At 45.6% G+C, this 14,174-nt stretch overlaps 1 protein-coding gene across 3 annotated transcripts in view; it reads right to left on the bottom strand.

Moving 5' to 3' along the window:
* Positions 1–2,262: 2,262 nt before the first annotated feature.
* Positions 2,263–14,174, bottom strand: part of rarg (retinoic acid receptor gamma) — a 44,671-nt gene continuing 32,759 nt past the window's right edge. For all 3 annotated transcript variants that reach the window (XM_022741517.1, XM_022741516.1, XM_022741518.1), the window contains 7 exons: positions 8,603–8,751; positions 8,068–8,209; positions 6,834–6,997; positions 6,224–6,400; positions 5,691–5,895; positions 5,316–5,474; positions 2,263–5,121 (listed from right to left, as the gene is read on the bottom strand). In XM_022741517.1, coding sequence (XP_022597238.1) covers positions 4,754–5,121; positions 5,316–5,474; positions 5,691–5,895; positions 6,224–6,400; positions 6,834–6,997; positions 8,068–8,209; positions 8,603–8,751 — 1,364 coding nt within the window. In that variant the 3' untranslated portion in view covers positions 2,263–4,753. The remainder of the gene's footprint in view (positions 5,122–5,315; positions 5,475–5,690; positions 5,896–6,223; positions 6,401–6,833; positions 6,998–8,067; positions 8,210–8,602; positions 8,752–14,174) is intronic.

The raw sequence follows: 14,174 nt of genomic DNA, 5'->3' as shown, positions 1-14,174 counted from the left end.
CACCTTCCCCTCACCTCTCCTCTCTTCCCTTGACTGATTCCCAACCCTCCATGGATTCACTGCATATGTAACAAATGACAAGCATGTCCTTTTTGTCTGTTCTGACCCAAGCAGGAGACACACTGTAAATGATGTGGTATTTCACATTATGACCCTGCTCCCAATTCTATGCATGCAGCATATGACATATACGCTCTCTGTCTTGTATATAGCTTCAGGTCCACACAGAGGGACCCTCCTGTTTTTTATCACATCAAACCCAGCTTATATCCACCTCTGTTCTCTGCCTTTATCGCACCCTGAGCCCAGGCCCTTCCTCCCTCACTGCTGCCAGGAGCACTTGGGTTCACTGAGCTTTATCCTCCCGATCACTCTCTGAGGAGCAGCAGCCTCTGCTGCTCCTCATTATCTCTCCTGTGTGTTGACTGAGGATCCAATGCAGTTTACTCATGTTCATAGCAAACTGTGCAGTTTGTGCAGCATGGTCTCTCTCTGGGTTTAAATATTCAAATGAATTTCTTTGGTATCCCGCAGTCATGACCTACTTTTATGGATTCTTTACTATTTTTTGTGAATAATTGATGTCCTGTGGCTGCAAGAAAATTACATGGGAGATTTTTTACCCTTTATTAATTCATCGTACACTTATTCCATTTTTTCCAGGGGCCTTTCTTCACACATTTTCAACCTTTTTTCATTTCCAGTGAAGCCTCCCTACCTCAAGTAATTAGTTAATCAAATATCACTGATCTGGAAGGATGAGTGCGGAGAAATCTTTCCCGGCTCCTTTAAATTCCCCCGAGCACACCCAAACCCTCCCATGGGTTCCCATGGCAACACCTTCCAGGGGCTCAGTATATGAGCCCATTTGATTGTTCCTTGTAAAATAGTGTATAATGTATGGACCTTATTTTAATTCCACTCTGGCGTTATTGATCTGTCTTTAATGACAGTTAATTAAAGCAATCATATAATTGATAGAATCTCATCTCTGTTTATCACCCTCCTCTGATTCTCTCTCTCTCTGTCTCTATTAATAAAATCAAGGTGAGGCATTAGTATCCCACACTGGTACACTGAAAAAAGACAGATGTTTACTATCACTCGCCCTTTACTAAGAGGGTTCCTGTTCTTTATCAGGATATCAAGAGAAGCTGATCACATCAGTGGCAGTGGGGTAACCATGGCAGGGGTAATAAAAACGGTGACAGATGTATATGTGGTATATGTGGTTTGCACAATGTTGAGATATTCTGACAAATTTGTTGACTTTGAGTTTAAGGCCCTGCTGTCCTTTCATTTCACAGGTCATTACCAAAACAGATTCAGTTTTGGATGAAGGATGCTGTCTCACACAAGATCAAATATCACATAAGTCCAACAAAATCTGAGACCATGTTGGACCATGTGCTGACTGTTTAGCTGGAAGCACCATTTTCATTTTCCCTGGCACACCTCTAATATGGACATGAGTAATATCTAGAGCTGCAACTAACGTTTATTTTCATTAGTGATTGAGCTGATGATTATTTTTCAATTAATCAATTTTTTAAGTCAGTGAAATGTAAAAGAAATTATTTAAAAAATGTCCATTACAAAATTATCACACAAAAATAGTCAGTTTTTAATCCACCAATCAAATAACTAACCACTTCAGCTCTATTAATATCTGATGAATTCAATCTAATGTATCTAAAAAAATTGAGATAACATTATTACAATCTAATCTGCACTTTCTTTTGTCATTAGTTGTCTTGTGGTGTACTGTGGTGTTTCTCAGATACACTCTTCTTCCTATTTCATGTTGTCCACCTTTCTAAAATTCAATAAATACATCATAACGGACAGATTTACTCTCGATCTTCTAGACCACTCTATCTGTGAAACAAAACTACGGGAAAGAGTAACTCTGATGATTTTCTTTAACGCTACCACCTGCCCTCCTCTAACTGCAGAGTGAACAAATCTTAGGAACAGACCTTTATCTGATGTCCTTGTTCAGCAGGAGGCTGTGATTTATTAGCCTCTGCACCCACAGCTCTCCATGACCCAACAGAACCTGCTCCCATCCTCCATGCAGGGTGAACTCTGCTGCATGCAGTATAGCCTGCAGTCATGGTGTAAGAGCTCCCTCTACTGATGCATCCTGGTAATGTGTGGTTATATGCAAAGCTATTATTTACAGTGTTTAAATATTGTGCTTGTGTGGGTTAAATTTCATATGAGACATTTTTGCATGAGTAAGAAAATAAAAAAGTCCAGTAATCTCACAAAAGTAGTTTATTGTGCCTCTTACTGTTTATATGGCTTTTCTTTGTATGACAAGAGTTGACATAAACAGAGGGTAGACAACACCTTGGCCATGTTGAAAAACAAAAACAAAACAACATAATCTCAATATTCTGCCTGCATTACCGTCATTAACATCATGACAGCCCAGCAGAGAGAAAGGATGAGGTCATCACACAAGAGTTTTTGTGTGATAGCACCATGCCGAGGACATTCACCCAATGACTGAAAACATGATACAGCATTCACACACACACGCGCACACACACACACACACACACACACACACGCACACAACTCTAAATGACGAGACCTGCCCATATTCAGAAGATGGGACCTCTCACCACTATAGAGAGAACGTTCATATTGCTTCAAAGAGAGACCAAAAAAAAAAAAAAAAAAAAAAACCACCTCTGTACTGTGTATCAGCTGCACTCTCCCAGCTGATCGCCTACTGAGACATTTTAGCAATAAAGAAATGATACGCGAAAAACACATATTCCTCCACAGCTCCTTTAAAAGAAGTCAGGATTTACACAAGAAGACAAGTTGATATAATGGCTTTTGGGATGAGAAGGCAGTTTGCTGCATGGATGCCAGCGCAAGCACAGGCGGGGCAGTGATGACGATGATGAGGAGGAAGAGGAAGATGAAGATGATGATGATGATGATGATGATGATGATGATGATGATGATGATGATGATGATGAATTGCCCCTCCCTTCTGGGAGAGTCAGACTGGCATCCATGCTGTTTTTCAGACTTATCACCTTCTATGTACACGCAGAGGGGTTGAGCTGATCAAAACGGAGTCAAGAATACACACATAAATATTGCCTGTTTCTAGCGTGCCTGAAAGCAGCTAGGGTTTGGTCCTTACTGAAAAGCCCTGAGTCTGATTCCAAAATGTCTTCCATAAGGATTCCTGCTTATGACTTGCATATGTCTTTGATTGATCATTATGTTAATGCATAATGCTGCTACTATGTGTGGATGTTTTTGCCCGTGCTGAAAGTGTGCGTGTATTTGGCTCATCGGGGAGTGCTCTAGGGTTGATTGTATTTCATGTGTTGACGTTGTCCTCAGTTTGGACATGCTAACGGAGAGACAAGCTCACAGACAGTGACTCTACTCTCAGCGGCCCAGATGTGCCTTACTTGAATAGAGGATAACAAAAAGTGCTACATATACGGTCAAGTGTAAATCTCTTTCCGGGCACTCGATGCCAGGTCGGCACATCTGCTACAGCTGGGGGTAGAGTGAAAGGAGTGTGTGTGTGTGTGTGTGTGTGTGTGTGTGTGTGTGTGTGTGTGTGTGTGTGTGTGTGTGTGTGTGTGTGTGTGTGTTACATGTTTTTGTGTGTATATACTGTGCATGAGATCAAGGGTGTGTCTGTATTAGCGCATGTGTGAGTGCTCTGCTGTGAGGATTGCTGGATCGTGGCTGGAGTCCCTGCCAGTAGTCAAACTCATGCTCCAAAGATGACTGTTCCTAACTTTGGCACAAAGATGCAACTTTCCACATTGACAGCGTATGTTGGCTGCAACGAGAGCAAAATGAAATAATGCCAATTCCCTGATAACAGAAACTGATTAAGTCACTGCAACATAACAATAGTCCTCTGGGTTGATTATCATTGACATCCACAGTGAGCCAAAGTGCCCAAAGAAGCCCTAGCCAAGCATATGTAGCTGATAAGGAAGACCCAGCCAGTTCTGATTACCCTTCTTTCCCTCTGAATATCTTCTCAGGAAAGCTCTTCAAAGAAAAAAAAAACTTGTCTAAAAGGATTCATATATAAAACCAGAATAACAATAAAGACAAAAATATAATGGTATATAGATATGTATGGACTTGTTCATAAATTGAAAAAAAGAAAAACTGAAAACAATATTCAAAAGCAATAACCACAAAAAACAAACGATTAGCATACTCGATTTGGTTTTGCCCTGTACTCTTGTTTTCTTTTGAGAAATGTGCTTGTTGTAATCCATCGGAATCAACTGCTCAGTTCTGGAGTCTGGTTTGGCCGTTCCCCTATTTAGATATAAACAACAATAGTGGAAAAAAAAGAGACAGTTAGCTTTCTCAAAGAGGTTATGGTCTTTTTGTCACCTTAACTTCCCTCTTGGCAATGCTAGGAGTTCATATGGTTTCCTGTCATCTCTCCTTTGCTTTATTTTTCCTGTAGTTCACTTGTCATGGACCATGTGGCCTGAGTTAGAAGTGTCTGTACACATAAGGCTCTGCTGTGCTCCGCTGAGGAGGACACAATGATGTGCAGTAGAGAGAGAGAAGGGGCGGAAGAGAAGGCCAGCATTTTCTTGAGGTGGGAGAGTGAGTGAGGTTGTGCTGTATGTTTGTACGTGTGTGTGTGTGTGTGTGTGTGTGTGTGTGTGTGTGTGTGTGTGTGTGTGTATGTGTGTTTGCATTAGTGTATGGATGTATGTATGAAATGCTCTGTTCACTGCGCCCTCCCAACAAGGCCTTTCCTCGACCCATCTATGGCATCCAGAACCCCCCAGGGCTCCCCATCACTGTCCGAGCCCCTGTCTCGCTCTTCATCTCCCACGTCGTCATCGTCATCCTCGTCCTCTTCCTCCGGTGACGGCTCGCTGCCGTTCTCTGTGGCCCAGCTGTCGTCCTCATCCTCGGCCTCCTGCTTCAGGACCAGGGCTGGTGGTGGAGGTGGCGGCGGCGGCGGCGGGGGCGGCGGGCTCTCGTTGCACTCTGTTTGGTCGTCAAAAGCTTCTGGATTCTCAAGCATCTCCCTGATCAAAGGAGGCATGGGCCCTGGGATCTCCATCTTCAGAGTGATGGCTCGCTCTGCACCTGGAGGCACAAAACATGGTGTTTAGTCATTAGTATGTCATGTATATCATGGTTTAAACACAATGCTTCCCTGGCACACAGAGACCAGTGAAACGAAAAACGACTGAAATCAGTGGAGATTTAGTGTGTAACTATATGTTTGCTGACGAAGCAATCAGGCCTTGTTCTATTAGAGTCTCTCTCTTCATACTAACCCTTGGTGCTGATGCCCCTGAGGTCAGTGATCTTCATCAGCATGCGGGGGAACATGTGGGGTTTGTTGGGGCGGCGGCGGCGGGCGTAGATCTTCAGAGCCTCAAGTAGAGGCTCTTGAAGTTTATCTACTTTCTGGGGCTCTTCTAGATCCATACGGTCTGATGAGGAGGCAGAAAAAACATGACATAGTTAATTATTTACCAAAATTCTACATTATACTGAAAAAACAAAGAATTTGCAAAAGTTCTGTTATTGTTTGAAATAAATTTACATATGAAAACTAATATTTAGCTGTTTTTCTACCCACTACTAATCCTATCACAGCACTTCCTCTCTCTACAACTGACGTAACTATGTATGTGACACTGCAGTACCTCCACAGATGAGGCAGATGGCACTGAGGAGGCCTGTTTCTGTATCATCCATCTCCAGGGGTAGAAGCTGGCCAGCGAAGGCAAACACCAGGTCTGTGAGTGGTCCGAAGCCGGCGTTGTGCATCTGAGTCCGGTTCAGAGTCAGGCCGTCTGAGAAGGTCATGGTGTCCTGCTCTGGGGTGTAGCGTGTACAGATCCTCAGCATCTGTGAGCGACAGAGGTTGGAAAACTTTGTAAGCAGTGAGCAAAATGGGATGTACCGGTGATTTAAGAAGGTTTTCTACAGCACTAAAATATCTGCAGTAGCTAAACAGATATCATCTGTCCATCAGACATCAGCTCAAGGTGTCAAGCTATGTCAGTATAACTATTCTCAAACCCAACACACTCATAACACTTGGGCAAACCTTCCTACACTACCACTTTTCACCACTAGATGCCGGTGTTCCCTCATCTCAGAGTGAAGTGTTTGTCATTCATTTATCAAAGTGAGTGAGGAGGACAAAAGGGAAAAACAACAGAGGGCTCCTCACCAGTATGTCCAGGCAGGCCGACTTCAGTAGAGTGATCTGGTCTGCGATGGTGAGGGTGGTGAAACCTGGCAGCCGCTTGGCAAATTCCACAATCTTGATGATGCATTTGGTTGAGAGCTCACTGAACTTGTCCCATAGACCCAGATCCAGCTGGACGCGGTGGTCTGAGCTGGAGTTCTGGACACACACACACACACACACACACACACAAAAAAAAAAAAAAAAAAAAAAAAACCCACAAGTTCAGCATGTTGTAACAGAGGTGGTGTGCAACTCTGTTTGCATCAGCGGCGAGTTTGTCTGAGCCTCACAACACATTTACATTTTACATCAATCAAGAGGGAAAGAAAACATTTACATGTTACATCAATCATTTAGAGGCCACACAGATGGCTTAATGGGGAACTGAATTGGTTAAGCCACCACTCTGTTGGGAAAGCTACGGTGATTTTACGCCTTTGCATGCAATTTAGGAGCCTTCAGTGACGGCATAGCTCAGAGAAAGTTGCCACACATAGTATATGCAGCAGTGTAGTTTATGTGTGTGTGTGTGTGTGTGTGTGTGTGTGTGTGTGTGTGTGTGTGTGTGTGTGTTTTTGTTGTGACTCACGGTGGTGTATTTGCCCAACTGACAAAGTGATGGGAAGGTTTCTTGGTGAGCTTTGCTGACTTTATTGACCAACTCCTCTAGCTCTCCACTTAGCTCATAGCTCTCTGGAAGCACCACCTCCTCCTTCACATCCTTCTTCTTCTTGTTTCTGTCATTACGCACCGCTACATGAAGAAAAAGAAGAAAACAAAGGCGTTAACAGAGAGATTCCCCACTATTTCATACTAAATCCTTTCCTCATGCAATTTCTATCTGTGATCACATGCAAAAACATCCACAGCGGTCATGCTCAGTGTCTTTCACCACTGCCAAGGACATTTTGCTCACTAGTGGAAACCAGAACTCAGAGGCAACTAAGGTTGCTCTTAACAGTATTAACATATTTCCTTTAGCACAGCACGGACACAGGCTATCTCTCTCTTATCACCCGCTCTCTTCCTTGTCCATCTCTCTATCCACTTGACCGGTGCACACAAGCCAGCCCTCCACTCTCTCCCTCTCTGCCTCCTCTCCCTCCTCCTCCTCCTCCTCCTCCTCCCATACTTTCCTTCCTCTCAGGATATCCAGTAATAGCAGAGGCACAATGTGATCCCGGTCTTAACACACATCCCACACAAACATTACACCCACATACATGTCCCACGGGCTCTGTGAAGGGCAAGAAACTGCCACTTCGACACACCCGCGACGCACAATGTCAAAATAAATAGGCCACAAAACTGGATCTTTGATTCGGCGTGAATCCTGCTGCCATTATCTTTGTCATAACTCAAAATCTTTCCTGCTCTGTGGTCTTCATGAATGAAAGCAGTGTCTGTGCTGGCCAGAGGGATGAGGTTTTGTGGTGAAACGCAAAGTAAGAATCATTTCGTAAAATGATTAGTCATATGATTGGTACAGTGTCCATGCCTCGCCCTGATCACCACCCCTGGTACGCTCATCATCTGCTTCTGTCTCTCTGCTGCATAGTTTCCCAGAGTCTCTGACCGAGCATTAATAGATTAATAGGTTCACACTGTGAATCAGGTCAGATCTTTCATTTGGTGGTAAAAACCAAAGTCAGATCTGAACCAAGAGGAATCTGAAGGCATAAAAAAAATACTCTGTCTTGATCTATGTTTGAAATCTGTGAAGGAAGAATCTGCGGCCTTGTTTGTCTGTGTGAGTTAATATCCATGTTTTGGAAATGGGTCTCTCTATCTCTTGTGACTCCAGTCCTGGGGCGGGGGCTCACCTTCCTTGGACATGCCGACCTCAAAGCACTTCTGCAGCCTGCAGTACTGGCAGCGGTTGCGTGTGACCTTGTTAATCTGACAGTTCTTGTCTCGGTGGCAGGTGTACACCATGTTCTTCTGGATACTGCGGCGGAAGAAACCCTGGAGCATCAGGAAGCAAGAGACAAAAGGGGAGAGGGCAAGAGAGAGAGAGGGAGAGAGAGAGAGAGATTGTGTGTTATAGTCAAGTCATCAAATTGAGGATGTGCCATTTAACTGTTTCTTTCTTACTTGCCCTTCTTTCATCCGTCTTCTCACTTGCTCCAGAACAGAGAAATGAAACCATCTAGGATTTTAAATGTTTGCTTTTTTACTTTTTATTTCTTCTTAGTGATTTGATTTAAAACTCTATAATCCTTCCCATATTAAAGAAGTTCTGAATTATCAAGGCTCTCCTTCTGATCATGATGCAAAGACAGCTGACTAACTCTTGCAGACGTGTGCAACAGATCCAGAAAAAGCGGAGCTCAAAGGGCTCTGGCAGGTTCTTCTCACCTTGCAGCCCTCGCAGGAGCTGACCCCGTAGTGGTACCCCGAGGACTTGTCCTGACACACAAAGCAGGGCTTGTAGACACGAGGTGGCGGAGGTGGTGACGGAGAACTGGGTACCATCTCCTCAGAGCTGGTGCTCTGGGTCTCCACCGCTGTGAAAAAGACGGAAGAGCACATGAGCACATGATCTGTCACAAATCACTGTCCCACAGCTACTGTTCAGTCTGCAAATGTCACATGTGCACTTGTCAGCACATGTAGCAGGTGCGGATAGTCGAATGTGACAGCTGACAGCATTTCCTTTTCCATTTGATTTGTGAGGTCAGTAAGAGATGCAAAAATTTCACCTGGAGGTGGATTGAGACACATGATTATATTTCTTTTTTGTTTGTTTCTCTCTGGGACAGAATTGACAAGAAAAGAGCCAGAACGAGGAATAGAGTATGAACTACAGGCAACAGTTTATAGTTACAGCCACCAATTACCACCCCAAGCGACGGCACTCGGGTGCATATCTGGGGAGAGTATTGTTCTGTGTGAATACAGAGAAACAAGGGAAGGATGACTGTCTGACAGCAGAGACAAAAATGCTTTTTACAGCAGCAACCACAAGTGCCCCTGATTGACAGGCTCTCTGATCTGATAAAGCCAGGTAACAGAGGTAGCTGTTGCAGCCAAGACTCAAAGCTTGCTCTTCCTCATTCCACAGACTGACAACAGCTCACAATGACATCTTGTACGCACACAGAATAGATACATGTCAAACACACATGCGTGCAAAGCCGGTGTAAAGCTCTCCTTCTACTTTTTCGAACTGGAACACAACTGTGATGTCAGCACCACCTCCAGTCACGTACTTGCCATGGTACATTAAACCTTGTTATACTGCAAAGTGGAAGCCATACAGGCTCTTTTGGAAGTTCAAGTGTGCAGCGTATGGATTCCATACTTCACCAGAGAAACATAAGCTGCTGCACACACATACTGTAGGACCAGACCCTCGTCACACATGTTAGCCTGCACAAGCTCACAGACACACATGTTACCCCCCCCCCCCACCCCACAGCACTTCTTTCAACTTTCACCCTTGCTCACCCTCAAACTTCAACCCCCCCAACTCTGCATCCCACCACCCCCTGACACACAAACCCTATTTTTCTCTTGTTTCCTGGCCCTAAATTCCTCAGTGCAGCCCTGCCAGGTTTTAATAGAGGCCTAGGCTCGTAAGGCGGCCTATAAAGGCGGTCCCATGGCTGGACTGGAGGCCCCAGCCCGGCTGGCCTACACTTTATTGGGACTCGGTCACCTTGGGCAGCTATNAGCTCACAGACACACATGTTCCCCCCCCCCCCCTACCCAACAGCACTTCTTTCAACTTTCACCCTTGCTCACCCTCAAACTTCAACCCCCCCAACTCTGCATCCCACCACCCCCTGACACACAAACCCTATTTTTCTCTTGTTTCCTGGCCCTAAATTCCTCAGTGCAGCCCTGCCAGGTTTTAATAGAGGCCTAGGCTCGTAAGGCGGCCTATAAAGGCGGTCCCATGGCTGGACTGGAGGCCCCAGCCCGGCTGGCCTACACTTTATTGGGACTCGGTCACCTTGGGCAGCTATTCACACCACCAGCTGTAGCTCCCAGCCCGTAAAAAAAAGCCAATCATAAAATAAAAAACAGGGAGGCTCTAAAATTCTAACTTTTACTGCCCCCACCTCCCCCCCAGCACCTTCAATGGAAAGCACAGAGGGCTAGCCTAAACTTAACCTACAACCCCACCTCCTCCCCTATCTCACACCCAAGGCTGAGGCAAAAACCACCAGCTTGGCTTTTTACAAGAGAGGGGCGACTTCAAAAAGAAGAAGAAAAAAAAGGGGGCATAAAAAGAGGAATTTGATAAAAAACAGAGAAAGGGGCAGAGGGGGAAAGGGGGAGGAGAGGACACAGTTGCTCTTGAGGGCAAATCTTGTTCAAGACCAAACTGACCATTACTACCACTTCTGTTACAGCTGCTTTGACTGGCCAGCTACTACCTCATTAATGATAATAACAGAAATATGTCAGACATTTTTCATTTGTTGCCTGCTGCTCAAACATCTGTTTTTCATATGTATTTCTATATTTGACTATTCAGAATCCACATTCAAATTCTTCCTTTGATAGCCTTACTTTGCTGGAGGCAAAGATGTTTTCCATTAGTTTTAAGAGCAATCTCAATGCCAAATGTACAAATCAATCTAAAACCTGAAGTTTACGCCTGCTGAATGTTTCTACAGCAGTTCTCATATCTCCTTGGCCAGAATGCAACAAAGCGGCAGGGTCAGTGGGAGAGCAGAAACCCTCTGAACGTGCCATGAACCTCTGTGTTTATGCAATAATAACAGCAGCAAATGAGGCTCCAGACCGAGCGCTGACAACCCCTTAGAAAAGGACAAACCATATGTGGCGTCAAGTAACGAACACTGACTGACAATGTCTAAATGGAGAAAGAAAGCGAGCCAAAAAGAGAAAGGCCATCCTGGAGAAAACTCAGACAACAGCGAGAGAGAAAATACATCAGGCTCCGTCAACACGTTGAACCTGGTTCCTGCCAGAGAACATGACTCCTGTACCCGCCTTCAAGACTTTACCTCATTCAGCCCGCTCCATCCAAATCCCCCACACCACTTACCCCAGGGCGCCACAGTGAGAGGGCCCATTCAGGCAGCCGCCCTGAGCCCCTTTCCCCAGTCTCCTCAACTCAGCTCATCACTGTTTAGAAAACAAAGCCCTGTGAAAATGAGAGGCCCTCCTTATCAGCGCTCCGAGGCCCGGGGCACCATTTGCATGACAATCAGCCAGCCGAGGCCTGTGAGCCGATGACGGACGGTTGAGATGAGAAGGAGTGGGATAGGTGGGTGGCTGCTGTTGTTGGGGGAGGAGAAGAGGATGAGAGGGGCATGAAGGAGGGATAGTTGAGTTATCAGTAGCCACTGTTCGTTTCCTGCTAAGTATCAGTTTACTCCCTAATCCCTTCTCTCAATGCTCTCTGTGCACAAGTGGCCCAGCTGCACTGACCAGGCCTAATCCCCCGGCCACATACACACACAGATACTATTCAATGGCTACAAACTACACATGCAGGCACGCAGGAGGATAATATTCACTAGCTACAAACTAGCGAACACACACAATAATCCCCCCCCCCCCCCCATTACACCAAAGTGCTTCAGCCTGAGCTGGATGTGCCGTACATCATTCTCCACAACCTCATTAGATGTGAAATGTAACTGCACACGACAGAAATAGCTGTTTAGCTGAAGGTGACTTCAACTGGGTCAATTACATTAAATTCTAGGTCAAGTCAACGGAGCCAATCGATGTCCCTTTAGGTTCAACAGATACAACAGGAGAGAGAAAGAGACAATAGGAAGAGATAGTATAGAAAAAACAGGAGACTTTCTGGTAACACTGAAGCTGCCTGTTGTTCACTCAGCTGGAAAGGGGAATGTTTCTAATGTATGTGAGCAAAGGCATGACTATGCGGTTCGTGTTTTGTGTTGCAACACACTCCTTTTAACTGAGCAGCATATGACATTCTGGCAGGGTAACAAGTATTCTTTCACAATAGGCCTGCAGATTTTGTCTACGTGACTCGTTGGTGTGATTGAATCTTCAGTGGGACACTGTTCCAGAAGTCTAGTCTTGGCATGTGAGAGTGAATGCACAGGCTGTTTCTGTGTGAGGACAGTGCACATACAGCGCAGGACATGAGCAAGTGGCACAAACATATTTGTTGCCGTTCACTTCTGTGTTTCATGTCGTTTGCGTGCATGTGACTCCGGCCAGTGGCGCTGCCCGGCCTCTATTTGATTTGCAAACGCAGGACTGTTCGTAACAGTGCGGCAGTGAGCTCCAGTGTTCCCCATTAAATACTCTCCTGTGTGTGTGTGTGTGTGTGTGTGTGTGTGTGTGTGTGTGTGTGTGTGTGTGTGCGTATTTTTTTTTTTTTTTTTTCCTCTGTTCGTGTTAAACTGCAAGCACGGGCATGTGAGGCCTTTGTCTCCATCTCTACCTTCATTAAACAGCCTGCAAAGCTTGCGTGTTCTTGTCGAATGTGCTGAGCAGTAAAAGAGTGTGTGAGAGAGGGGCACACAGTAGAGCTCACTGTGAAAAGAGGGGTGGGTACTTGGGCAGACAGAAGTGGCAGAAGGGGAGCAGATTGAGAGAGGACGGTGAACAGTGGGCTGGAAGACTTGCTGGCACACTAGGTGGGGCCTTTTGAGGGTGCCCTTGGCCCTCTACCCCATAGCAGAGGCTACAGCACCGCAGGGTGCCGAGTGACCATCAGTACACCAAAAGGTTTCCATGCAGAACTGGGCTTCACAAAAGAGGAAAAGAAAGTACCACACCCTTGACAGTGGTGCCAGTATGTTTCACTCTCCTTCTCTCTGCCCACGTCTTCCTGCCATCTCTCTGAGGCTTCTGCTACAAGGTCCCACACAACAAGCTCGTTTCCTTCCTCTTTTCAGTGCCAGTCTTTCCGGAGGATCTCCGTCACTGCTTTTGTAGCCACTTCTCTCTCTCCCTCATCGCTACACCTTTCTGCGCGTCCTCTCATTTCTCACAGGTTGAATAACAGTGTGGCTCTGTTCAGGCTCTGCTGCACACAGTTGAGTCACCTGAAAGATTTTTCAGTGGGAGGTCTATCAAGACTCTATTGTGTGAGTTACACAAGCACTCACAATGTAACCTGCCCTACAACTGAGAGAGTAACAGTTTATATGGTGGACTAGTTGGTAGGAGAGAGGGAGGAATGTGCGTGTGTGTGTGTGTGTGTGTGTGTGTGTGTGTGTGTGTTGACAAGGAGGGGGGATGCTTTCATTAAAGGTGCTGAGCAGTAGCAACACCTTTCGACAGCTGTCAGAAAGCTCATTACCTGGGCTTGTACAGACACACACACACACACACACACACACACACCAACACACGCCTGCAAAGAGACCCCCGCTATGCTGTCTTTTGAAACAAGCTCTATGATAAAACCAGGCTGCCGACCAGGAGATGGCTCAGGTTTGAGGGGTGAAAACACACAAAGCTGGTCAGTAGAAACCAGACATTAACACACACACCCCTCCCTCCAGGAACTTACACCCCCCTGTCAGAACCAGCAGAAAGTCATGAAACACAGAGAAAGACAAACACATGTGTGAATGTACACAATGCACACATATGATCTGAGACCAGACGTCTATATTTTGTGGCATGTGTTCATAGCCACTATGAGCACGACTGACTAAGCTCTGGACTTTTGCGAGTGACACAAAATGACATGGCACACAAACTCCTGCCAACACACACACACACACACTTCACACTTCTTTATCTATAGCTCCCCCAAAGAAAGCATACAAGCAGGAAAGGCAGCAGGTGGGATAAGCCTGTATCCTCAGGGCACATTTTAAAAAGTGGAATTACCCTTGCAGTCTGGTGGTGCTCTCAAAACACCCTTTCTTCTTTACAGCACCTCATAAAGGGCCTTTTGATATTTTCTTGATGGAGTCAGCCAAGTCAACATTTGGCAGCAACCACCCCAACC

The sequence above is a fragment of the Seriola dumerili genome, unplaced genomic scaffold, assembly GCF_002260705.1.
Source record: "Seriola dumerili isolate Sdu_G_001 unplaced genomic scaffold, Sdu_1.0 BDQW01000056.1, whole genome shotgun sequence".
NCBI classification, from domain to species: Eukaryota; Metazoa; Chordata; class Actinopteri; order Carangiformes; family Carangidae; genus Seriola; species Seriola dumerili.
This window is presented reverse-complemented; position numbering and strand designations above follow the sequence as displayed.